A 27,055-nucleotide genomic window follows, 5' to 3' on the forward strand; every position below is an offset into this window, starting at 1 on the left:
AACGCTGGTGCTTAGTGAATAATACAGTCAAGCTGGATCAAGTCAAGAGGTGTGCAGATTGTGCAGACTTTGTGCATGCAACGCGCGGGAGCAGGTCCCCATGCCGAGGTGTGGATTTATAAGTGAGTGTTGTGTGACTCCTCTGTGTGTGTGTGTGTGTGTGTGTGTGTGTGTGTGTGTGGTGTGTGTGTGTTCATACCTTGTTGGCCCCAAGGCAAACTTTGACTTGATGAATTTAAAGATGTGCTCGTCTGATTTGAGCTGAAGTGCTTTCTGTAAACACACACACACACACACACACACACACACACACACACACAAAAGGTCATCATGTTTGGACTAAAGATCAGCACACTGAGATGTATAAATAAGTAAACAAACCAAGCAGAGATCATATGGTCAGCTCGCGTCTTAACTGCAAGCTTTCGATACATCAGGAGGAGGAGGGAGGACAGGAGGTCGAGTGAGCGAGGGAGAGTGTAGTGAAACATGGGGAAAGACAAGGGTGGTGAGGCAGCGGTGAGAAGAAAGTACGAGAGGGAGGAGCAGAGGAAGGGGCAGAGGGGTACAGAGAACAAAAAGAAAATGAAAGAGCACAGCAGACAGGCGAGGAGATAAGAGGTGGTATGAGAAAGGGGCAGGAGAGAGGGAAGGAGCGGAAGGGTGAAAGGAAAACACATGAGGGGATAAGAAAAAGAAAAAAAGGAGAGAGTAAGGGAAGGAGATGAAAAATCTAACACAGAAGCAAGGTGAAGAAGAGGTAAAGCACCTTGGCCAGGTAGTTGATGGTGAAGGTGAGGAGAAGAACCATGGCAGTGTGGAGAAGGAGTTTGCCCAGACGAGCCAGCAGGCTTCCTGTCTTCAGACCAGACTGCAGGATCAGACAGAAACCAGAGAAGAGTCAGTGCAACCTCTAAAAAACCCACAACTCAAAATCAATGAGTCACTGTATGTGTTTTCACCCAGAGGTGGGACAAAGTAATAGTCTTGACCAATCTCCAGTCCAGCTCCTCAACGTTATGTTGTGCTCTTCATTGCAAGTTTAGTTAAAGGTGCATTTATTATCTCCCAAAAAGGGTCATAATATTTAATCAAGTGCACCCCCATGTGTTATCCCAATGTCAGGGTTTGGCGTTTTGTCAAATCTGAATACAACTCTGAATAGTTTCTTGAACACATTTGTCATCAGCTGTTGACATGTGTGACACAAGTTATAAATAAAGAAAACTTTTTATCACAACCATCAAAAAAAAAATGAAAATTAGATGATGTTGATAAAATATGTACGGTGCACATTGATATAACCCCTAACCCACTAGGGCCAACTCATTTTTCATTAGCAACTGTAGAGTAATGTTACAGAGGGAAGCATCGTCAATCTCGCAAATGATTTTTGGCTGAGTACAGACACCAGCTTGCACATTAAGGAGCCGGCAGCTAATCTTTAATTTCGGTAATGAACATTCGTCAGTTACAATTTCTTGGTTTTGGGGGCAAACAAAAAAATATGAGCAGTGTGCTTAAAAGCGTTTTTGCCCTATGGTGATATTCTGACTGGCTGCTGTCAACGTTTATTCTGTTGTCAGGAATGTTACCAGTTGATGCGCTGCACATCTGGTGTATAACATACACTGTAATTGTTGCGCTATGGAGGAAATCAAGTCCTTCCACGGAAAAGGGTTCAAGTCCAAGTGAAGTCATAAGTCGTTATTGTGAAAGTCGAGTGTAAAGTCATAAGATTCGTAATTTGAGTCTGTCCTGAGTCCAATCATGTGATTTAATAAAACATTTAGCAATTAAAGCATGTTGTTACAGTACTACAGGGGTGACATTGTTCACTCCCCATTTAGGATTCTCAACCTTCCTCCATCTAGCTCTACGTTCTGCAGCATTAAATGTTTCTATAATTGTTACAGTGATAAGATCTGATTCAATTATGTTTGGAACTAACAGGAGCATATTTCTCCAGCGAACAAATTAGAATTATCCTCTGCAAAAACTGACTGTGGCACAATAAACCTCCTTTCAAATCAATGTAAGTTAAACTTTCATCTGTAAACAAGCTGCAACAACTGTCTGGATCTCTCTCTGTGAGACTTTGACTCACCTTCAGGGTTATAATAATCCTGCTTGTTCCATATTCCTGTCTATTCTGATTCAAAACTCTCACTTTTGCCCTCAGTATCCCTCACACACACACACACACACACACACACACAAACAAACTAACCTGGCAGTGTCTGACGAAGAGCGCAGCTACGATGAAGCTCAGCACCAGTGATCCCAGTATCATGGAGTTACAGAACTGGAGGAGCCACACGCTCAGCAGACCGCTCACTTGAACAAGGTACAGAGTGGTCACCTGGACAAAACACACACACACACACACAAACACACACAGTGAAGTAGTACATTTCCAGTGAAATGTAATATAGACAAGGGAATGGGTCGTCACAAATATTCAATATTGTTAAGCGACAATTGGCTTAAAACGAGCTTGTATCTTACATCACAATTACTTGTTGAAAAGTAGAAAACATTTCTTGTACCATTATCGACTAGCGTCTGACATGCTACAGTTGGTAGCACACAAACTAAACTTGAGTGCTGTTTTTACAAATATGTCCAATCTGGACTGGTGTGTTCAATATCCAGAGTTTCTTAATTATATATACGTGGTAACAGTGGTAATAAAAAGTAAGAATCAAAACTTAATGTTAAAATTGTTTTCATTAATGAATTCAGTTGTCTGTCATTAACAAAACAAATGACTGTGTTTGTATGTGGACCAGTGTATACATTTTTATCACAACCTTAACATAAAATACTCAAAATACAATGTCTTTGTTCTTATTAACTCCAAGTGTCTGTCATGAAAACAAACAAACACAGTGACTGTGCTTCATCTGTCTCAGAGTCTGATTCATTGAGCCTATCCATAACGTCAAACACTAAATACTCAAATTCATTATTTTTCCTGAAAGAGATAAATGGAAACGTTCACTGTGTGTTAATTATTATCTACAACATCCGTGACAAAAGACTATTTAATGCAGGCCGGCTTCTTTTTCATTTCATGCGCCTATATGTCTGTGCGACGCGCGTGTTGGATTTGTCCGCAAGAGAACAAAAATGGAAATGACCACACTTGGTCAAGACCGGGAGTCGAATCCCCCAAAATCGGACCACAGAGTCAACGCTGTGACCAACTGAGCCTGGGACACCGGGCTCCTTATTGACACCCTATTAGATAGGTTAAGCCTAACCCACCACGCTGCCTGGTGGTACATTACTATACTTTTCTCCCAGACTACGATTCTATAAAAGATGTCTTTAAAACTGCTGACAGAAAGTGTGGAACTGCCAACAAAGTTCCACTGTTGCTCTTTGTATTATGACATTTAAAGCACTGATGATTCTATACTTTCTCGGAGCCTCGGGTGAGGCCACGGACCGAGAGGGACTGCGCAGGCAGGGCCACAGGGACGGACACAAGCATTTATGCGTGTGCAGTGGGGCTACGCAATGTGGAAATAAGGCCAGAAGCAAGAAAACTTTTTTGGGCTTATGTGCTCTGCATTTAAATTCCATTCAACTACTGCAAATGGGTGCCATTTTGGAGTCTGGAGTCCAGTCACTGAGGAAACAACCCTTTTTTGGTCCTTCTTCTGCATTGCCGTACCTGTGTAGTCGTTAAGAAGTCGACACAGTCCAGGGTGTATATGATGAGAGCCTGGACGAGTAGGATGAACTGGTTGAACTGCCACGTCAGACAGAAGAAGAACGTCGTCACGTACATCAACCACACCATGACCTTCTACGGAGGGAAACACACATAAAACACAAACACACGGGGGTCAGGTTCTTGAACCGGATACGGATGACATATAAACTCATTCCTGCGGCGCTGCTGGCTCTTTTACAGGCCGCAGAGCATTGAGCAGCTGGGTTGGGCGTTTCCAAATCAAAGCCAATCCACGTGGTGAGTCAATAGATTTGATTTATGTGTGTGAGTACCTGCTGCAAGGCGGTGAGCTGTGGCCGGAGGTAACATGTGATCGTAGTGACCTGCAGAGCTAGGAAGGGCAAAGACCAGTTCTCTCTGAGGGAGATGGTGAACTCCACCCGAGTGGTATCCACCCTGAAAGGGGGGAAAGAGAGCGCAGAGGAGGGATGGAGAATTGGGTGGATGGTGGAAATCAACAGCAACCAGAGCAATCAGTTGAGATGATGTGTGAACTGTTGATAGACATTGAAATAGCAAGAAAAAACAATAATGTCATTTAATTGGGTTAAAAAGAAATACTACTGTGCTCCATACACTGCTGTTTACTTTTTTTTTTGATCACGGCAAATCTTTGTGCAACCTTTGTTGAAGTTGTGGAACTCCGTGACCCTGCATTTTACTGTTTACAGGGGTCACCACAGAACTCTCGCCCGACTATTGATCCAAAAGGACAGCAGAGAAAATGCCAGCAGGTCTTCTGTGCTTATTTCCACTTCTGGCACATTTCCCAAAAATAAATAAATAAATTAAAAAAAAACTCACACTAAAGAAAACTAGAAAGGTCTTCATGCTCACTGGATGCCCGGTACAACTACTTTGTCCTCAAGGGATATATAATTTTTCGTTTGAGTGAGGTGAGAATATTGATGCCACTCTCATGTCTGCATTCTAAATGAGGAGCTAGTGCAGCCGACATTTGCATGAAGTCCGGAGAAACGGGTTAAGAGTTGGCGTGGCTCTGTCCAAAAGTGATCAAATAAGCCTGCGAGCAACATCTAAGTTTGACTAAGCAACACATTATGCATGCTCCCATATATTCGTAATACATTTTTCATGTTACTGTTAAAAAACCACGCTCTTACTACTTCTTACTCTAATATTAATCAATGACGTTTACCAGGAAGTGCTCAACAGCTCGGTTTTTTTTGTAACGTTTGCTGTTGGTGGAGTGCACATATCAAAAATGTAAAAAAAAAAAAGGGCATGTCAATCGGATTGATTGGATTAAATCAAATCACTGATTGATTAACGGAGTTCACACTACGTGAGACCAAATCTTTAAGAATCCAATAAAGTTTCTCATCAGTCTGCAGCATGAGTCACACAGTCCAACCTTGTCCAAGTCACTAAAGTAAAAAAAAAAAAAAAAATTGGCCAACATCAAAGTTAAATTTTGGCTCTTATTGAATTCATATTCTGCTCACATGAAACTGCTTCGCTGGGTTTGGCGCTTTGCCGGATTTTTTATCATTCAGGGGGACTTGCTGTTTAGGGCGATTTATTTTCATTTCCACTGAACCATGAGGGAAAAGAATCCTCAATGGAAACACATCTTCAAAAAATATTCACATCTAACATAAAAAGGACATTTATTAAAATTGGCTCGTTCACAGAGGTTCGTGGCCAAAGAGATTCATTAAACTGATTTATTTTCCTTGCATAAAAGAAATCATAATTGGACGACTACTGCACTGCCGTCTTAGGGAGGATCTTGTTCACGCTGAATCAGTTAATTTGACAGAAGCATGTCAATGTATGTGTAAATATATGACTCGTACTGTAAACGCTCTTTGAGTGGTCGATAAGACAGGAAATTAGCTGTATAAATACAGTGCATTTACCATTCACTACAGAAGGAAGTCTAATTATCACATCCAAGATTTAAAGTAAGCAGTCACATAGTTGTCAGGTGCATTGGAGAAAGAGTCGATAAATTTATGTTAATCACTCAAATATTTTTTGGGGAAATGCCTGAAAATAAATGAATTTTGGGAAATTGTGCCTCGAGTGTTAAGATGTGAATCTCCTCATTAGTTGTGTTGAACTTATCTCTGTAATATTTACACAAAAAATTGTACTTGGACACAAAGCATATTAAAGTCATCCATCCATCCATCCATCCATACATTATCAATATCACTTATCCCTTGAGAGTCACGGGATGGCTGGCGCAGGGGACGCCCTGGACAGGTTGCCAACGTATCGCAAGGCCAACACATTCAAATTACAAATAATATAGTAATAATAATAATAATATCTGTTAATAGCAAGTTTTTAAAAAGCCATTTCAAGAAACTGGGTAAAAAAGACACACTGTACTCACACTGATACTTTGACTAAAGCAGGGGCTGCAACTAATGATTATGCACAAGTTGGAAAGGGACACACCGTCCCCCCCACCCCTCTTCACCGTCCCACTTCTACACACACGTGAACGCACGGTTATTACCCACCTGTTGAGAATGTACCAGACCCCCGTGAGCGTACCAGCCAGCCAGGAACCAGACAGGAGCCACGCTGTGAGGTACAGAGCGATCACATACACCGCTTGGAGCGAGAACACAGTGTAAATGTAGAAATACACTGGCTCCAGATACGACTGGACCACACACACACACACACACACACACACACACACAGAGAGAAAGGGAGAGAAACCATTGGTTCATTAGGCTCTGTATATGAACACAGTGACAGCTGACTGCAGCGACAGCGACTGACTGGGGCACTCAGGAGCACTGTGGCATTTTCAAAAGCTGGCTCTGATATTTCCCTTCACGACGTTCTTGTCCCACAGTGAGATCACCGGTGAAGCGCAGCAGCTGTTCCTCAGGTAATTGATGAGCCAGTACAGAAACCTCTTTCCTCAAACTTTCCTCAAGTGCCGGGCCATGTTATCTAAAGGACCAAAAATGCCACAGACACTTAAAGCGCCTGACAGTCTCCTAATATGACCCGAGCTGTTCTCAGAGAAACTCGGGGGAGGAACGCGTCGGGACGCTTTCTGCAGTTCACAATTGAAGAGCGCAGCAGGAGATGAGTGCCTGCGTCAGGGGAACCTCTGGAGCGTTCAGGGGAGGGGGTGACGCCTGGGTAAAGCCCACTCGCTGGCCGTGAATCCTCTGGAGATTTCCCTGCTGCGTTCTCACACCTGCTCACTCGGACAGTTTCTGGTAACTTTACTAGGGGGCCGGCGGGAAAAGTTCTGGGGAATGTTTTCTAAATATTGCTAGAGTGATATCATTTCTACATTTTTCACCGAACGAGACAGCTTTATGTGATGGGCCGAAATGACAAGGAAACATTGGAACAGTGGCCGCCATCCCTCTGATCATTTGTGCTTTCCGCGCCTATTATGTGGAGCTGACAGCTGAGTGATGTGTTACCTGAATGGGCAGCAATCTGTAGAGAACACTGAGAAAGACCTCTTGGTAGATATTCATTCGCTGTAGGAGATTAATGGTCCTCTTGGATTCTGTCAAGTTGTCATGGATCAAATCTGAGAGCCCTAGGGACACACACAAACACACATTTTAAAACTGCCACAGTGACTGATAACAAGTATTATTGTTTCTTGACACCCAGGGTGTGAATGTTTCTCAAAGTGCGGCGCTGTTGAAGAACACTAACGCCATTTGAAATTTCTGTCAAGCACTAAACCCACTGATTGTTCTGCTTCAATCTAATTCTTTAATTGCTGAAATCACAATGGGCGTCTGAACCCGTCAGTGCATTCAACCTTGAAAGCCCCCCCCCCCCCCCCCCCCCACAAAAATCACTTCCTTTGCTGAATTTAAAAAGAGGAAATCTGTTGTACTGCTTTTTCTCTGAAAAAAAAGAAAGAAAGAGAAAGAAAATTGAAAATTGAAAAACTAATATCAATTTCCTGCAGGAGTATTGTTATTCCGAGCTAATGATCTGGGTTGAAACTAAATGAAGTGTTTTGTTTGCTTGTGCTGGTTGAAAACATAAGATACAGTGGATTGCAAGCGATGGTAAATAGCTCTACTCTGCTCCCTTTGGTCGCACATTCTTTTTCTTTAACGGCATACCTTAATTGTGTTATGTGTTTTGTGGATCATATCATTTAAGATGAATTTTTTTGTTGTCTTGTTAAATTTAATAAAAATAAAATGAATTCCTGCAGGAGACCCTACGCAGAGACGAGGAGATTATTTTAAAGAAGCTTTAAATCATTGTAAGCAAACATCTTTGCTGTGTATTAACGGACCCACAGAGCATCTTTCAGCTAGTGTTTGGGTTTGATGGTTTAGTCTGACATTTGCTTCAGACACACGTCCAAGTGCAGACAGGTTCACTTAAAAGATGATTACTACATACATATACTATGTTTCTGCTGCCACCATGTGGTCGAATATCAGTTATTGTAGGTGTAAAGGACAATTCTGGCTGATTATACCTTGGTTTGGTTTGATCATTTGATAGCTTTATTTATATAATGTGTGATAAAAACTCAACAAAATAATTGCTGACAATTTGTCTACAAAGTCAGTAGTTTGGCCAGATGGTTTTATTGTGTAAAACTTTAAAAACTGAACACGCAAAATGGACAGGAGAGAGACCTGAGTACAGCTGCAACAGTACAGTACAGTGGATCCAAGCTGAAGCAGCAAGTGCATCTGTAAGCTGTGATTGTTATAATTTGAGCATTAACCTTTGTTCCACCTTCCAATGACAATTAACTGACTGAATGAGTGTGGGGGGGGGGGGTTTACAACCTGTCTTACTGCCTGTGCTTCTCACCCTCTTTGACTTCCTTTCAGCCATGCCTCTGCGTCACACTATATCACACGGGTTCAATGGTTTTATTACCTGATAATTGAAAGCAGAGCAGAAAAAAATCGGAAGAAACTGTTCCAAATCGAGCTCCTGGCTGCGGTAACATCGCCGTGTATTTCGATTTGACTGAAACAAAGTGTGACACCAGAGACGCAGCAGAGAGCGGACTTCCTGCCGCGGGCATGGGAGGCATCAGCCCGATCCCCGCTGTGCTCTTGAGCCATGTGCGACCGTGAAAAAAACAGCACGGTTTTCCATACAAAGAGTAGGTACACCATGCCGTTTCATTTTTTCACTTTCATCCCTCTTCCTTCCTCCTTCCCTCTCTCATTGTTTCCTCCCTCACTTAGATTCCTTTCTAACCCATCTTTTATCCTTCCCCTGTTTCATCTCAGCCCAGCTTCTGTAAATACCTTTTCTCCAGGGATGTCCCGATCAAGCATTTTTGCCCCCAATCCCGACTTTTTATTTAATATTCTCTCAAACCGATACTTGTATTTTTCCTAGATGATACGGATACATTAAAGTCTTAATAATCAATCCAATGTATATGTTTGACAATTATATAGCTCTGCAATGCATTAAGAAAATAGAATGTCTATATCCCTCCTGTTCCTAAATGTTTATTTGTTCGTTAGTAACCTTTTTATGGCTCTCATCACAGTTCAACTTGGTGAAGCATTGGTTTCCATTAGTTAAAAAAAACAAAAAAAACTAGCTTATGCATTGAGTCTTTATTTTCCTGTCATCCCTGCGCGCTCAAGTATGTTTTAAGCTTGCGGTGTTGATCTGCTCTCTTGTATTATACACGCGCGTATATTGCTTCTTTTCTCTCACCCCAGTGTTTTGTTCCATTACACCATCTCTCCATCCTTCCTTCCATCCCCATATCTTTCTCCGCCCTCCCTTACCCTCAACACTTCTGCCTCCCCTCGCGCTTGTATGACGAATGTAAGAGGAGAAGAAGCGAACACAGTGTGGCGCAGACAGTGAGGTCCTCCAGTTACTCAGCTGATTGCCCTACTGCTCACTTATTTTGCTTAGGGGGAAATTGGGGCTTCTTTTCTAAGTGGAATTTTACATAATAATGGCAACGGAAATAATTTGACTAATTTCCCACTGTGCGTCATGAGACCCTGCAGTGGAAAAACTGGAAGGAGAAACCAGTTCCTTTGTCCATTGTAGTAGTGGCTAGGGACAGCAATCTGGAGTTTTTATCCAAGATTGGCCATATTGAGATTCCATAAAGCAATGTTTGCAGCTAGAGCAATTTAATAAAATAACATTTATCAAAATATATCTATGAAACTGCATGATGTGATTTTATACTGCTATTCTCCTGTTGTGACCCTTTAAAAAAGGCGGTTTAAAAAAGCCCTGCTTTCTTTAAGATACTGTTTTCAACCAACTTACACCGATGGCTCGTTTTATAAAAAATGTGGAGTCCTGTAAAATCCTTTTTTTTTGTTTCAACATTTTCGGTTTTTCTCTATGTAACTTAAGAGGTAAGTGACCCGGCCGAGGGTCAGGCTGAGCCAATCAGATTTAAAGACCCCCTCTCACACACACTCGCAGACTCGCCGAATAGGTGCATATTCGACAGCGATCGGTTGTCGTATTTGTGACGTGCAGCATCTTAGTTTGCCCGGGAATCCTTTCAATTTGAAATTTCAGAGAGGTGTAGAGAAATCTCCTCCTCCAGGAGAGGAATGTGAAAACACCTCTATAGTGAGAACATTTGCTCAAATACAAGTCCCTATAGTCAATGTCAGACATTTCAGAAGACAGAAACAAAAGAAAAACACTTTCTTTAACAAAAAGCGGAGCAGTCCATGTTGTAAGGGGCCGTTCGGCCGCTCGCAACTTGGACTGACGCTACTGCTCACAGTCTGACGGCTGGGCCAGAGCTCCGTTTTGCGCTGTCTGCGGATGCAGAAACACAGGCTAGCCAATAACGCGGCTGAGGGCCGTAACCTTCACCTGTTTTATACGCCCATGACTGTAACTGTCTGACATCTGAAATTTAAATACGACCCTCGGCCGGTTCTGCCAAGAATGGGGAATCGGAAAATCTCCCTGGAAATCACCCAACCTCCCGATGGGACAGTCCGCCCCTGCCCCATCCTGTTGCAGGGATGTAAATCTCCCCAAATCAGAGCTGCTGACGTTTGTCTAAGCTCTGACGAAGTCACAATAAGATAACGTCGCAAGCTGATGTTTCTTGGCCTTAGAAATACGGATAGGTTACTCCTGTAAAAGAGGGTGGCAAAACTGGCACATCACCAGAAACGTAGTGTGCAATACCTTCCTGTATGGACGGGGCCTGCAACATTTGCTTGTAGTATGAGTAGTACAGTCCACACTCTGTCCGAAAGGAAATCTCCCGCTCCACTTCCTGAAAGCAAAAAGGGGAATCTGGTTGTGTGAAACCACGTACTTCTGCTCTTTGCAATGTGGAAAACAGACATCGTGGCAAGACATGACAGAAACATGGGGGATAGAGGCAAAGCCGCTAATGCACACCTAATCCTCAACAGTAAGGATAAGACAGGTAACACGCAGTGTGTGTGTGTGTGTGTGTGTATGTGTTTGGAGGTTGTCTTCCTGAGAGATTTACTGCTTGTTATGCATGATATCTGTTTCCACTGGGAGGTAAAAACAGGGAGCAAACAGTGGACAAGCAGCTGCAGAATATTTATATATCAAATTCACTTTTTAAATAGTTTCACAGTTGCGCTTAACAAAAAAAGAACGTCTTGATTATGGTGATAGATTTCTTTGGCACATCAGTTACATGATTTAACTCTCAAAAGTGTTTCTCCAGGATTATTGTCCCTCGGCAGACAAATGCAGCCATTCCCATGGATCTTGAAATGTGCTTCTAAAACCCAATACACATTTCTGAGTGTCATTATGATGCCATTGTGGTGATCCCTTTTTCAATGATGGCTTATGAATAACAGCTCATCCTTCATTACAAGAAAAACATTTAAAAAAAAAATATGGACACAAAATTGGTGCAACGCTGATATGTTGAATGAATTACCAAAAGAGGAAACCGCCCTACATAGTTAGCATTTGCATTACAACTAAAGCTGTTATGCAGAATCATACATCAAAAATGATATTTAAAGAATCTTTGCATGTAAAATGTTCCCTAAAAAAGCCTTTGTAGCCTGTAGCCCCACCCCCACAAACACATATCCATGAATTCGTGGAACTGATGGATGTATTTCATTAGCTTGGCTATGTAATTCCAGTCCTGAAGATCAGCGTACCCAGTCTGTAGTTCCCTGACAGAGGATCAAACACATGCAGCACACTAGACCACAACTGAGTCACTACAAATGCTGAGCACTTTTCAATGCCTTATTCTGCATGACCATATTCTACAAGTACTAGTCAATTAACTTAGAGTTACTTATTAATAGTAAGTAAGTATAAAGTGGGGTCCAAATGTCTACGACCAAATTGGGAATCTCTGATATATACCTGTAAACTTGGAAGTTTTAGGATTCAAGTTTTTTAAAAGCACAAAACGGTATGTCAGGTAAAAGGAAGACGTAATGTTTAGGATTTTTCCCATTTTGCAGGACAGCAATACAAATTTAATCAAACTTGGGTCATTAAAAAACTTTACTCCTTTGCACAAAAGGTCAGATTGCATTGATTTGAATCCCTTCAATTGAGGCAGGCGTACAGATGACACCCGGGTGAATTTAATCTACTCATCGCAGGCTCGTTCAAGTTACTCAACTTGCAGCCGGTGTTCGGCCTGTATTGACGAGTAAATAGGTCTGTGCCTCAAGTTTACAGCAGATCATTGGCACTGAAGGACTAAAGGGGACAGTGTATGAAAGTCTAAACACTTTGCAGACAGTGAATTGACCTAATTCTCTAGGAGAGAAAAAAGGAAAGTTCATCATAGATAACCATAATTTGCTCAACAAAGATTGTGACTCAATCAGCAGAAGTCCTGACAAAAGAAGCCTGTCCTTGGTGATCTAAGTGCACTCGTTGCAGTTTGGAAACCACTTCTCAGTAGGGGAAACAAGGCCATGTCCTATTTACTGATGAATCCAAGAAAGATATTCATGGCATTAACAGAAGGGTGTATGAAAGGAGACAAACAGGAGAGAGAATTGTGTTTCACTGCCTACTCTGGAGTTGGACATCTGCACTGAATTGCCGACACTCTTGTCTAAGGTGACGTACCACTCCATGCTTCACAGACTTGCTGTGCTCTCCGGTTTGCATCTTTTTGTTGAAGGACTCACACTGGAGCAGAATAAATCTCCACAAGCACACCTCAAAAAGCTTTGCAACATCCACTTGGAGACCACAGAAGGCCTCCACAGTCACTTTACCTCAACCCCACTGAGCATTTATGTCGCCACTTGAAGACTGAGTAAGCCAAAGCATTCAGTCCCATCACAAGAAGCTCTTTGGAACATTGTCAAATCATGCTGGCATAGCATGGGTCGCCGGGTTCTGCACAAACGCGCTGTATTCATTCCAGCTCAAGTGCATGCTGTCACAGACATGCCGAATACTAACATTTTTTTTCAAAGGTTCAACTTAGAACTAAAACAGTTGTGGCCAATATTACCATCTGTAGTGGGTATTACAGTCAAAACTAATGCAAAATAAAAGTATCTGGACAATCAAGAGCACAAGTAAGAACTCCTACCATGAGCTGAGAGAACCACAGCAGATTCTCATGTATGGCGTTAACGCACCAGGCCTGAGTCAGCGCCAGCAGCCCAGCCAGCAACAGCCCTGCTGCCATGGAAACCCACCGTCGCCAAGACCCCCGGGATTGCGCGCTTGAACCGGAACCAGATCGCCATCCTCCAAACAGAGAAGCCTGCCGTCCACCCTCCTCCTCCTGTGTGGCATAAGATCTCGCCGTCCGTAACATCATGTTACTGCTGCCCCGCCCCTCAGCGGGTGCATCTGGTGAAAGGCCCAACTTATGTCTGAGCTTGTTCAGCTTAACTCTCTTGCGAAGCTCCATTGCCTGGGAGGACGGAGATTATCAATAAGTTCTTGGATCCTTTGATGAGCTGAATTCAGGTATATGGACAGCATGCTCCCGGGTTGAGCAATAGAACTGATCCAAATCCATAACGGTTATAAATGTAAATGCAGTGTGTTTTTCTTCTCTTGAAGTCAGTCCAAATGAATTAGCCTTTTAATCACTTCAAGTTCCTTGCCAAAGGAAATATGCAAAAGCTTTCTCCGAGGGAATGAGCAGCTAGTTTCCATCCAAATCCTTCTTTGAATGCAGGCAAAACAAGCCTTGGCTTTTCACCAAGAACTCTGATGAGATGGCTAATCCCCAGTTTAAATTAAGGTCAAAGAGAATATGCCTAGTTAACAGGTTCGCACATTGCTCATTACCTTGAAAGCCAGTTCATTTCTCTGAAGGCAGCCATCCGCTTCTCTCTGTTTCTCCGCATTATCATTTTTCTTCTTTATGGGATTTTTGAATCACTCCCGTCTCCCTGATGTGGTGCCTGAAGAATCCAAGGGTCGGTCCAGCATTGTCCTTTCTTCTACTTTTCTTTTTGTCTATTTCATGTCTTCCAAAACCAAAAGATGGATGACCTCCACCTCGCCCTGAACTCCAACAGATAATTCAGAGCGAAAAGCTCAACAAATCAGCCACTTTACATGAAGACAAAACCAAACTTTAAGCGTGTGCTACAGAAAGTCTGCAAACAAGAGGATGGGCTGCAAATAACTGGAGCAGCCAGAGGGAGCGAATTAAAAGAGAGTTGACTACTGCTGACCTCTTGTCTATAAAAACACACACGTGCACACAGGAAAAGACAAAGATGGGTGAGTGGGTGGATGCGGGGGGACGGTGGTGGTGGTGGTGGTGGGGGGCGGGATAGAAAGCAGCGAGGGGAACATGTTGGAGTTTCATTCGGAAAATACGGGGAACATTTGTCAGCAGGTTTGTGGATCTGGAACCAGCTTCAAGCTGTGAGCACATGTCTGAAATAAACCCCTCTGGGCACTGAGACCAACGTGGATATGACTTCACACCTGATGAATTCAAGAGGCCAGATGACGCCAGCTGTCTCACCGCATACGTAACTGGTAACAATAAGCAATGTCTCACACACACACAAAAAACAGCAAAGAGCAACAAGAACTTACTGCGATAAACCTTCGACTCCCAAGCAGGGGAGTATAAAGTGAGAGAGAGTGAGAGAGAGACAGGAAAGGAAATGAAATCCATCAACTGACTTGCTGTGGGAGAAACAGCAAGCAGTTCAAACATCAACTGACATAGCCGCAAGCATCTGAATAGAGTGTTGGTTGTGCGCCACACACAACATTTGTTGAAGCTTGGAAAAGTGTGTCGGGTTTTTTTTCCTTCTTCTTTCAGGACAATGTAGCATGTGCTGCATTTGGATTTATAGTTATGTCCACACTAAACTGCCTGAATATGAAAATGAATCTTTTTCCCTCAGTTCTGCCCCTCTGTCCCCAATAAGTCAGTAGTTCTTGAACCCCCCTGAAAGTACTGCTATAGCGCAGTAAAGGGCAAAGCTGTATGAATTGGATTCTATTATTATATTACAATATGACCAAAATCTCAGATGAAGATATGTATTGTTACTCGTTACTGAATACATATACCTTTTCTGTGTCTTTGTGGATTTTGAGTTACAACAGCAGCCGTTTGCTTCTTCCAATTTGAGGAGTCTTCGCCATACGTTGTGTCACAAGTCTTGCGACGTCCGAGTAGTTTTGAGCTCTAGACTGCACTTTTGTAACTCTCATCCGCAGACTGTCCAAGTACGGTTTGACATGATTCTTGGGTAGTTAATAAAAGTGGTTAGTGAATTTTGTGTCTGTTGTGGGGACTGGTCTGTGATATAATTTGCAAAGTACAGGTTCCTGGCCCATGCCAGACTTGTCACACTAAAACCAAGTCCATGCTAAGGAATAAGTCCCTCTTTTAGATACAAGCTCCTTATTCTGTATCTGCTGTATTAAAACTGCTGTAAAGACGGATCTGTGGCACACTGAAATAAAGGATGGAGGAAAAACACAAAGCAATGGATTTTTTATCGTCACATGATATCTATATGGATGTCAACTAAATGATGCATTTAGCTGTATTACAACACATCATATCATAATCACAAAGAGCAGGAGGGACTGAGCAGAAGTTTAACCAGCCCTGCATTTAAAGACAAACACAATAGGTTGCATTGAGATGACGAAATCCAATTCACTAAGGCAGGTTTGGTATCCCCTCAACAATCCCTATCGTCCGTCTGTACTATTGTAAAATAAACAGACCAAAAATGCCGCTCGCAGTGAAAAAGCCAAGGGAACTGGAAAACACATTTTAAATATTTGATTGGCAAACGCATGGCCTTGTGGGAAGTGGAGCTAAAATTTACTCTTCTGCCAGATGCTCCAGGATTTTGTTTTTGGAACCCTTTGTGTTGGCGCCCCTGCTGAGTCCGGTCAGTGACCTCATCGAACGGAAATAGGGAGCTGTGTCAATGTCCGTCTGAACACATGCTAAGGCCCTGTTCAAACCTGGTATTACCATCCATCCCGGCTGATCCAATCACAAGTGGACTGCTCTTGGTGCAGATGTAAACGCATTTAAGGTCCAGTCACGTAGATTGGGACACCTGTCCACATTGATTTGGCATCTTGGGCCACAGTGAAGGACCAGCGACTCAAGTGACGTCCTCTAGTCCGAGAAACCCAAAAAAATATTTTTACGCTTGCCAGTGTTTCCTATGCATTGATTTATTGTTGCGGCCCGCCACAAATAAATCATCAGTTGATCATTGATCAGTTGATCGTCACAAAGATCAGTTGATCGTCACAAAGGCCATTGATGGTTTTTTTTCATGGCGTCAGTGTTATGTGTCAAGGAACTGGACCCAAATGCAGAGTGTGTTGCACGAAAAACTGATCCAATAAACAGAACCAAAAAAATTTACAGTCTTTTAAGGAAAAACAAGCACAATCCCAAACTCAGGTAATTCAAAAAACTCTAACTCATGCAAAGTGACCAAAGGAAAAACAGAAACAAAATGATTCTATCCACATTGATAGGCTGTGGGGGCTTCTCCAACTGCTCTTATAAACAACTCTATATAAGGAACATTCTTCCATTTATTTCTATCTATATAATATGTGAGAGGCCCCTCTCCTCTTTTATCTTTCTCTTCTGCTGCCTCCAGTGTGCATGCAGAACTGAGAGATCCTCTGCGCAGAGCAACATTTATACATTGCAAATAAACCAACAGACTCCTTTGCAAGAATCTTTATTTCGTTCGTCTCATCTAGGATCAATAGATTTTCCACCACACTGACAAAGTCAAATGGAAGCACAATAAACACTACGGGCGCGGTCGAATTGTCAAATTGGCTTAGGAAGTTTCCTAAATCTTGACGTATTTGATTAAATGAATAGGAAAGGAGCTTCAATGCTTCCTTTCCAATCTCCTTTAGCAAAGGGTACACTGGACCTCCCTGTGTGAGAGTAAGGAGATATAGACGCCCCACAATTCATAGCGGCAGCGATATTTAACGTGACGCGCCATGCACGAACGTAAACGATTCAATCCGAAGTAGAAGTAGAAGTAGAAGAAGAGTATGAATATGACCCAGAAGAGACGCACGTCATCATGTAAGTTACCGTTACATATGAATCATTTACATCTGACGTCTCACGGCGGTAAAACACACTGAAACATGCTGATGGACCCGCTGCGGTTTTTTTGTAGTTCATCTTGTGTAGTTTCACCACGGCAGACGCGCGTCACTAACATCCGCCGTCGCGTGATGACGTGGTATAGTGAAAGACGATTAGGATTCTCTGAGCAGCTGATGTCCTATCAGTCCTCCTTTACACCTTTCCTTGACCTCGTGACGTTTTCCACTGAGGTCAAGGAAGAGTAGATCGGAAGGACAATTCGACCGCACCCAAGGAGGCGCAGGTGATGGGAAACAGGTGAGACGCATTGGGAACAGGTGTGGACAATCACTGGGGCAAGAGACACAGGTCAAAACACCAAACACACAGGAGAACAGGAAGTGACAACACACGAGGAAGGAAACTACAAAGTAAAACAGGAAATAGAAAACTAAATACAAGAAAACACAAGGGATAACAAAAGTCACTTAACAGAGGTACTCGAGGAATCTTAATTGGATAAATCAAAGTTCACAAGGAGTTATTAAAACATGAATAACAGACCATGAAGGAGAACAAAGACTTCTCAAGGGTCGACAGAGTTTAAAGGGGCAGAATCATGACAGTCAGGTTTGTGTCATGTCTCGCGAGCGCGATAAAACATGCCCAACGAGCAAATTATACGCGCAGATATTAGTCTCCGTGCATCCAGTTCAACAATCGTAAGTTTGCGAGATATGACATAAACCTGTCCTTTTTAACTATTTCAAATTAGTAAAATCTTCATTGTAGTTTCATTGTGGAGCTTCATGAAAGAGCGAATTGCTTAGCTCAGGCTCTCCCTGGAGGCACAAGCACATATATATAAAACTCATTCACATCAGTTTGTCAGACCCTGATGACCATTGGGGAGGCAGCCCCCACAGACGGTGGGGAGATCTGTTTTTACTTAAATATGGGGAAAATACCGAAACAGTTCCCAATATGCTCTTGTGTGTCAAATGAAAAGAAGTGATATTTACATAATAATAATAATAAGAAGAAGAAGAAGTGCAAATACAGACGACATGCTCAACTGATCCAGATCAGGTTTGTGATATGTATGGATTGTCAGTCACAGCAATTGTCAGGCACAGCCCGCTGTAAACCAAAGCCAGAATCCTTTAGAGTGAGGGGGTGTCTGTAGCTATGAGACCGTTCAACAAGCACTTCTCAGGCCCAGGCCTATCCAAAGGCTGGCTATGATGCACAATTTTTTTTGCGTTGTTCGCTGACAAAAAGAGGATATTCTAAAAGCGATGTATCTGTTTTCCCACTGTGCAGTCTGGATGTGCTCGTGTGGACCCACGTTGCCCTTACTCAAAAAGAGCATTCCCAGATTCAGCCAGCTCCGTGTGAATGTGGTCTTACACAGTGACGCACTTTGATTGCATTAACAGAAGGTAACACTTCACACACACACACACACACACACACACACACACACACACACGTGTGTGCAATGTGCGATGATGTCAGCCAAATGTGTGGGAACATTTCGGGGAAATGTTCAGCAGGCCCGTAAAGTGACCTGCATTCATTATAAATGAAAGCACCTGTCAGCCTCTTCCCTTCACACACACACACACACACACACACACACACACACACACACACACACACACACACACACACACACACACACACACACACACACACACACACACACACACACACACACACACACACACACACACACACACACACACACACACACACACACACACACACACACACAGGGAACAAGGCCATGTAGGGCCACAAACTCTGTTTGTGCGGACGCTGGCTTAATTAACTGGATGTGCCGTTTTTGTCTCCCAGCGACAATAACTCTCAAATCATCCGATTGCAGATTTGCCTCTATGTGGGTCAGACAACACTTCACCACGGTACGAGACACAGACGGAGCGCCTGGCTGGCACGGCTAGTTGCGGCTGACAGATGCTGACAAATTCCGGAGTGGTAGATTTTTCGGAGCGCCCGCCAGTTCGGTTGTTTCGTTTGATTCACTCCTCTGTCCTCTGCCGAACACAAACAGGGAAGTCTGTTCCCCTATTTGGGTGATGCTTCGGAAATCTGAACCGATACATACAGATGAATCTCTCAGATGTGTTAGGTATGGTTTGTCTGTACAGGCAGACAGCAACAAGCTTTGTTGCAAATTCCGAGATATATCTACTCACCATCTAGACTAGATATTAACACATTTCTGATTGATGTCATTGTATATCCTCGGGCTAAATACTTGATCATGTATGTACCTCGAGGGACCTGATACAGATCCTCCACTGCAATGTAACAACCAATTTAAGCATATGGTGGTGTGTTCCTTACACTACTTTTTCTGAAGAAATAAATCGCAAAAAGAACTGCAATACATCGTAAGATATTGATTTAACTCCAGCATCATGATGCGTATATCATGCCGTTTGCCAATACACAGCATTATTCAGGAGCCATTTTCTTCGGCAGTATCTCCAATGCCTCCGACGGCGGGTCGGGCATCGGTGAGTACGAGAATCTCTACCCATCCAATACCACGTCTTTAAAGGAGTTTCACGCGGATAAAACTGCAATTTTCTTTTCCCGGTTCAAGCACTGTTTTTTTTTAGCACGAGCGATTCCCCGTTGTGTAGTGTTAGCCCAAGATAATGAAAATGGCAGCAATCTAGCAATATTAAATTCACGCTGTACAGTTCCACAAGTAAAACGGCGGTATTATATGTTTATTCATTTAGGTTTTAATTTTCTGGTGCACTGTTTTATACTGTCACTGTTCTCTTTAAAACTTTAAATGAGTGTGGCTGCACTTTAACAGCTATTTGAAGGAAGTGATTGCTGTTTATCCCAACATTTATGTATTTGTGTTTGTTTTCAGTTATTACTGTCCGGCAAAGACGATAAAAAACTGTTTTGTATGGCTTAATTCTCTGTATCTATCCGTTTTTCAAAGGGTTAAACTTGACCCAGGTCTAACAACAACAATAGAAACATCACTTCAGCCCGGGGATAGCAGCGAAAATACATTATAAAAGCTGTTTTGGGGTTTTTTTCAGTACAGTGTTTCGGCCCATACACAAAGTCCAGGTATCGGTATCGGGAAGGGCACAATGGTATCAGAGCATCTCTGACTTTTATACAGACACTCATTCTACAGTATCATAACGTCACGCAGCCTGAGACTCACACTCGTGACACGCACATGTAGCAAAACAAATGAATAATAGTTGCAGCTCTACGTGAGGCCAAAACAACACACGGCGACAGTGTTCGTCTACATTCGGCCCCGGCTGCGACATGGGACAGAGCGAGCTCTTCTGCCATATCCACCAGCGGGAGATCTGCTGCGCATATCTCAAGTCTGACCTGGAGCGTTGGTGAAGGAGAAAATTTCAAAATGACATCATATCTGGCAGGGCACAATGTTCTAAAACTGGAAGGGTTGCCTGGTGTTTGAGGTCTTCGTGCGGTTCGTTCGACGGGCCTGAAAATCAATCATCTGCACGGCATGGAAAAACAATCACCCCACTTCGGGGGTTTGTGACGTGATTGCGTGGGGACGTGTCTGATTGCAATTCATTCTGAAGCTGCATTTCCTCTTAAGATGAACAGAAGATGTGAGTGAACGTTTTTTGGTTTTTTTTTCACTTCCAGAAGTTGAAAAAGGAGGAGAAGATTTTCCATCCGTAAATATGAGTCGATGAGTCGTACACGTGGATGTCAAAGCCTCAGATAACCTCTGTATAAAAGTGTCCGTCGCATCAATCTGCCTCTTAACAAGAGACTCATAAAAGACATAAAAGAGACCATGTGTTTTCAGCGTTCCCAGATCTTCTCCCTGGCCCGGTCACCGGCAACACTGCGTCTTAAATTGCCAAGGAGACAAACGGCCTCGGAGTTTACAATTCTTACCAAACCGACTCTGCAATGGATCTTCACAAAATGACTCACCATAAATATCTTTCATCATAACTCTGCTAAACAACAACACTACTGTAATTCACTTTGTTCTGGTACAAAGGGTGAGTCACAAACCCGCTTCTAAAGATCTGTCTAGGGGCAAACATTAATAACTCGTCAAACACCATGTTCATGATGCCAGTGTTAATCCCTAGTGACTTCTTCTGAATTTGGCATTATGGGGATGGGGGTTGTTGGCTTTTTTTGTTCTTGGTTTTTAACAGTTTTCTTGCACAATGTCATACACTCGTTGGCCTCCTTCAGCAGTTTATTAGGGATGCACCGAACGTTCTGCCACCACTAAAAAATTACTTTCCGTGTTCGGCAGAATAAGTCCAAACAATTTCTACCGAACAATGATTTAAATAATGCGATGGAAAAGCTGCCAGTGCGGAATGCGGTGCGCGCAACATGTCGGCAGTGTGGCAGCATTGAAAATGTCAGAGAACGATGCAAAAACAGCAGGCGTTAATCGAGAAACTTCTCTCCCTACTCGCCCCCTTTGAGCAGCTGACATGTGAGATAAGCTTGCAGCGCAAATAAAAGTATTTTACATTGTTCTAGTTTATTTATTTTATGTTATATTGTGCTTTGTTGGTATAATGCCTGCTGGAATGTAAAAAAATGTTCATTTTTATACAAATATTTACAAATTGTACTTTTGTAATTGATTTTTTCCATGAAAATGAAGATAAAAGGGTAAACCGCACATGTGGGCTATGTAATTCATGCATTGGGGGAAAATTGGCAATTTTTTCGGTGTTCCGTATTATTCGGCCATCAGCAAAGTGTTTCGTTATTTTCGGTTTCGGCCAACAATTTTCCTTTCGGTGCATCCCTACAGTTTCTCATTGTGCTTTTGCTTGCACTTCCATGGCCCTGTTGTGAAATGTACCAAAAGAAAATGCTACCTAGACTGTATGTTTAAAAAGAAACAACTTTTTACTGTGTCAAGAAAAAACACCTTTGCAAACCCACGACTGTTTCATCGGCTGATCTTGAACAGACGACTGCTCCCTGCGAGTCTATTTTGCTTATTCCACAGCAGACATTTGTCTTGTTATCGTATAGGAAAAGCAAAGGGTCCTTCTTACCTTGATGTTGGAGAACCACAGGTCGTTCTCATGGAGTGTGGCCACGTAGATGCAGCACAGCAGGCCGAGACCAACGGACACGGACCAGCCGACAGACGTCCACACTATTGCCCCCCACGACCAATCACCTGCAGGGGCGTTAAAGGGACAGTTCAGTGATTTTGAAGTGGGGTTGTATGAGTTACTTATGCATAGTTAATATGTCATCTTATGGAGATGGTGATCAGCAATGTAATTTAATGGAGTTTGCAGGGGAAGTGGAAGTAGCGTAAGTCTGAGTCCCACTGTAGCAGAGGGGACCACCGAAAAAAACATCTTTTTCGCCACATTTCTGGATGGCGAAAAAGTAAATGTGTAAATAAATGTGGCGAAAAAGACGTTTTTCGGTGGTCCCCTCTGCTACAGTGGGACGCTACTTCCACTTCCTCTCCAAACTCCCTTAAATGACATCGCTGATCACCTTTTCCCAAAGCTAACATATTAACTATGCATAAGTATGACAAAATTGTCTCTAATTTACGGCAAAGCACAAGTGTGTTAGTGACTGAGTTATTTGTGACACCTGGGATTTCTGTTCACTGGATATAAGTGAAATACAAATTATTCCCAGAATAAAATAAGAATATATTACCCCTTCTTCATATCCTCCAAGGATGCACCACATGCATAACGTGACTGCGTGTGCATGGGCCAGCAGAGTGAAATATGCACCAAAAGAAAATTGACACTTTATTGAAACCCGACAAAGAACTTGCCTTCCCACTCTGCACCCACAGCAGGTCAGAGGCCAGGCTCTCACAAACACACACACACTCAACACAAGGCCCTGCGGCTGGATGCACTTCCAAGACATGTCAGCAGGGGTGGGCAGCTGCCAAAAAAGGGAAATCCTCTGCAGGCCACGCACATGGGCCACTCTCCTTCTTCTGCTTCTGCTGCTGCTGCTGCTGCTGCTGCTGTATGGAAAAGGGGCACGGGTGGGAGGATGACTCACACTCACCATGCAACATCTTCTCCGGGTGATGGTCCGTGCAACAGTTGGCCTGCCGGGACTGAAGCTCCGCGCCGGGGGGGTGCTCCCTCCCCTTGCTGCCCTTCCGCTGACGCAGCGCTGTCATGTTGGATGAAAACGCTGCAAGTGGACCAGAGGGAGGCGGTGTGTGTCACACACACACACACACACACACAGATATGATGGAGGAATACACAAAAGCAAAAAAATACAGTTATATCATATGCTGTATATATGTAAATCATAAGCGCAAGGGCAGCGGGAGCCGCGGCTGCAGTCTGGACCAAAGCGCACACCGCTCGTGCTTGTTTTGCGCCACAGCGCGGAGAGGACAGGCCTGCTCCACGGCGGCACGTCCAGCCCCACTTTGCCACCGCCATAATAATAATAATGATGATAATGATGATAATAATAATAATAATAATAATAATAATAATAATAATAGCACAATGCACCGACACGGCCACCGACACCTGACCACCACCGGCGACCCGCGCGAGTCCCACCGCATTCACGACGAGCGTAAAGACGCCACCGCGCACACCGACTGGTGAGACGCCGCCACAGGACATCAACGTCCCAATGAGCCGGCCGCACAGGGGGAGCGCGAGCATGCTTACTATTATTTGAATCGTCATTATTGTTGTTATCATTTTTTATTATTACCATCGTTATGGTTATTTTCAGGCGTGTGCATTTTACGTTAAGGCGCGCTCCCGCTGCGGACGCCAGGGGCTTGCGCGCGGCGACAAAGAAGAGTGGCGCCCCCGCGGTACATGTCTCAGGCTCACCCTCCTCCGGTAGGATGGTCCGACAGCTCTTCTCTCCCTCCCTCTCCCGCTCCCTCCTTCTCTCCCGTCCCTCTATCCCCCTCGCGCCTTCGTTTTTCCTCTCATCTTTTTTTTTCTTTTTCTCTCTCTCTCTCCTTTCCACCGCCTGCCGTTAAAAATGTGGTCGCTCGGCTCCTTACCCGGCCGCGCTGGGGGCTTGTGTTTTTTTTTTTGGTGTTTTTTTTAAACCACGGGAACTCCACCGGAACACGGGAGAGGCTGCCTTCAAAATAAAAGCGCGGCGCTGTCGCTTCGGCGAAAGAGCGGGGCTCCGTCGTCCTTGGCATCGTTTAATCTGGATTAAGATGATCCGGATTTGGAAATCTTAATCCCTTTTCTACTGCTAACCAGGATCACGTAATCCAATTTGCTTCTTTACAGGTGTAGCATTTCACATTAGACCACATTACATTAGCAAACTTTAACCGGGGTTAAAGTGGTTTAATACCCAGGGGTATAATCTGGATTTGCCCATTATATACATTTCTGGACCAGATTATATATATTTTTTCCATCATATTTTGGGCTAGACCAGATTATATCTCTCCTGACCAGATTAAACCTCCTTGTGTTTTTCATGAATAAATTAACTGCAGGGAATTATATACTGGATTTAGTAGTAGTAATAGATACAATACAATTACAAATTTAGCAATTGGAGAAATCGACCTTTGCGATCCCAAAATCCTGAGATTTTGGGGGTTAATTTAAACCAGGTTGTTTAGCCAGACCACTCAGTTGAAAACAGAACTCTCATAGTGAAGGTTTCTGAGTGTGTAAAGGGGTAAAATCTGGCCTAGGGGGAAAAAGGGGAAAATGGGGCCGTTGCTTCAGAGCTATTTCCACAGATTGAATCTGGAGACCTAGAGCTTTCAAACAATGTATGACTTCAAAAAATTCACAAAAATTCAACCCAATGCCAAAGAGTCCCGTAATATGGCAGCAAATTAAATCGAGGACAAAGAGAACAGAAAGAACTGTTTAGAGTCACCAATACTTTCCCTTCTACTCCAACAATGGATGTATGGACTTGAGAATGCACCTTCTAAAGGAACGGGACACATGGACACAAACGTGTCATGAAACAGCATTTTAATACATTTGAATCTTGACACTGAATCAAAAGATTATATGTAATTTGGGTCAGTAAGAGTGGTGAACACAGAGAATATACCTTTTTTCACAGCAGTGGCTTGTCAGCGGGAAACAACACAAATCATCACCATGTCAGCGGGCCGGTGTGATCGATTCACTCATCAGCCACACCAACGGCAGCCATTTTCAGACATTGGCTCTCAGCCACTATGGTGTGCTAGCATAGTTTTACTTATTAAAAGTGTGCTACCTACCCAGCACGAAACAAGAGACTACTACATGAGCAAAGTAGGTGGGGAAAATGAAAATGGAGTATCTAGTCAGATGAGCCCTGGTTCCAACAGACAGATGAACGAGACGAATAACTAAAAAAAATACAAATCAAATATATGTACCTTTTATTCAAACGATAATTCTTCACATGTGGATACACATTGTTTCTACCAGCCGAATATAGAGGAAAGGAGGGTGCTGTTTAGGACTGACGGAATCAAAAAGCACGACTCGACAACGACAGAGCTCCAAACAAAAGTCTTCACTGGTGGTGAAGAAAACAGAGGTATCCAAAATCGAGAGAAAAAGGCAAAGTCAAAAGCAGAACTGGGTCAATACAATAAAGGTTTAGGCCAGGAAACTTGCTGGTACGCCCACAGGAAACTGAAGAGACGAACTGGCCAAGACTGAGGGGAGCAAACAATCTAAATAGACAAGGAGGGCCGACAATGAGACACGGGTTTGTTTACGCCATACTATCTGTAGGTGTTACCATAGAGACATATTTACCTCCGCCGAGAAGGTTCTGTTTTCACCCCTGTTGTTTTCATACAGGCACAAACCTGCCACGCTGGGCCTTGCGAAAGCGTCACGTCTGCTGATGAGATATCATTGTGGCCACACGCATATGGCAAGCCTTTTGAGCATATAATACATATCCTTGATATGATTGCGGCCACACACATATGGCAAGCCTTTTGAGCATATAATGCATATCCTTGATATGATTGTGGCCACACGCATATGGCAAGCCTTTTGATCATATAATGCATATCCTTGATATGATTGTGGCCACACGCATATGGCAAGCCTTTTGATCATATAATGCATATCCTTGATATCAGACGTCAGGTCCCTCCACTAGTTAACTAGTAAAAGGCCAAAAGTCTGACAAGTTCACTAGTTGGACTGTTTTTCTGGACTTTACTAGTTAACTAGAGCGATCCAAAATGTCTATTAGTTAACTAGTAAGGTCAGAAGGGCATTCAACTAGTTAACTAGTAAGCACTTTGGCTCTCAGTTGTTAACTAGTAAACATTTTGGACCGCACCGCTGACGAGTAAAGTCAAAATGTCTCTCGCTAGTGTCACTAGTAGGCCTTTTGGACATCACTAGTTAACTAGTAAAGCCAGAAGAGGCTTCAACATGTTGACAAGTAAACATTTTTTACCTTCACTAGTTAACTAGTAAAGCCAGAAGAGGCTTCAACATGTTGACAAGTAAACATTTTTTGCCTTCACTAGTTAACTAGTAAGCAATTATTTCTCTCACTACTTAACTAGTGTAGCTCACTAATAAGCTGAAGGGCCATGTTTACTAGTTAACAGGTGTGATCTTGTGCAGCTCACCTGTTAACTAGTAGGACTTTAGTGTTACCAGTTCGGTCCACAGGACCACTAGTGCATCAAACAGCTGACTAGTTTGGACTTTGGTGCTACTAGTACCTACTGGGCTGAAAGCTACTTGGAAACGAATGGGCTA

The 27,055-nt window shown here is 43.2% G+C and overlaps 1 protein-coding gene across 5 annotated transcripts in view; it reads right to left on the minus strand.

Annotated features, from left to right (window-relative positions):
* The window catches only part of dpy19l3 (dpy-19 like C-mannosyltransferase 3), a 60,627-nt gene extending 34,365 nt beyond the window's left edge, over positions 1-26,262 (minus strand). The window contains exons 1-11 of one of the 5 annotated variants that reach the window (XM_035627343.2): positions 26,084-26,262; positions 23,364-23,495; positions 22,364-22,491; positions 10,892-10,982; positions 7,174-7,295; positions 6,241-6,386; positions 4,018-4,141; positions 3,683-3,817; positions 2,231-2,362; positions 770-871; positions 200-273 (exon numbers count right to left, since the gene is read on the minus strand). In XM_035627343.2, the coding sequence (XP_035483236.1) occupies positions 200-273; positions 770-871; positions 2,231-2,362; positions 3,683-3,817; positions 4,018-4,141; positions 6,241-6,386; positions 7,174-7,295; positions 10,892-10,982; positions 22,364-22,491; positions 23,364-23,481 (1,172 nt within the window). In that variant the 5' untranslated portion in view covers positions 23,482-23,495; positions 26,084-26,262. The other 4 variants (XM_035627341.2, XM_035627344.2, XM_035627345.2 and 1 more) reach the window with 4 other exon arrangements.
* Positions 26,263-27,055: the final 793 nt, after the last annotated feature.

Source organism: Scophthalmus maximus, chromosome 4 (assembly GCF_022379125.1).
Source record: "Scophthalmus maximus strain ysfricsl-2021 chromosome 4, ASM2237912v1, whole genome shotgun sequence".
Lineage (NCBI taxonomy): Eukaryota > Metazoa > Chordata > Actinopteri > Pleuronectiformes > Scophthalmidae > Scophthalmus > Scophthalmus maximus.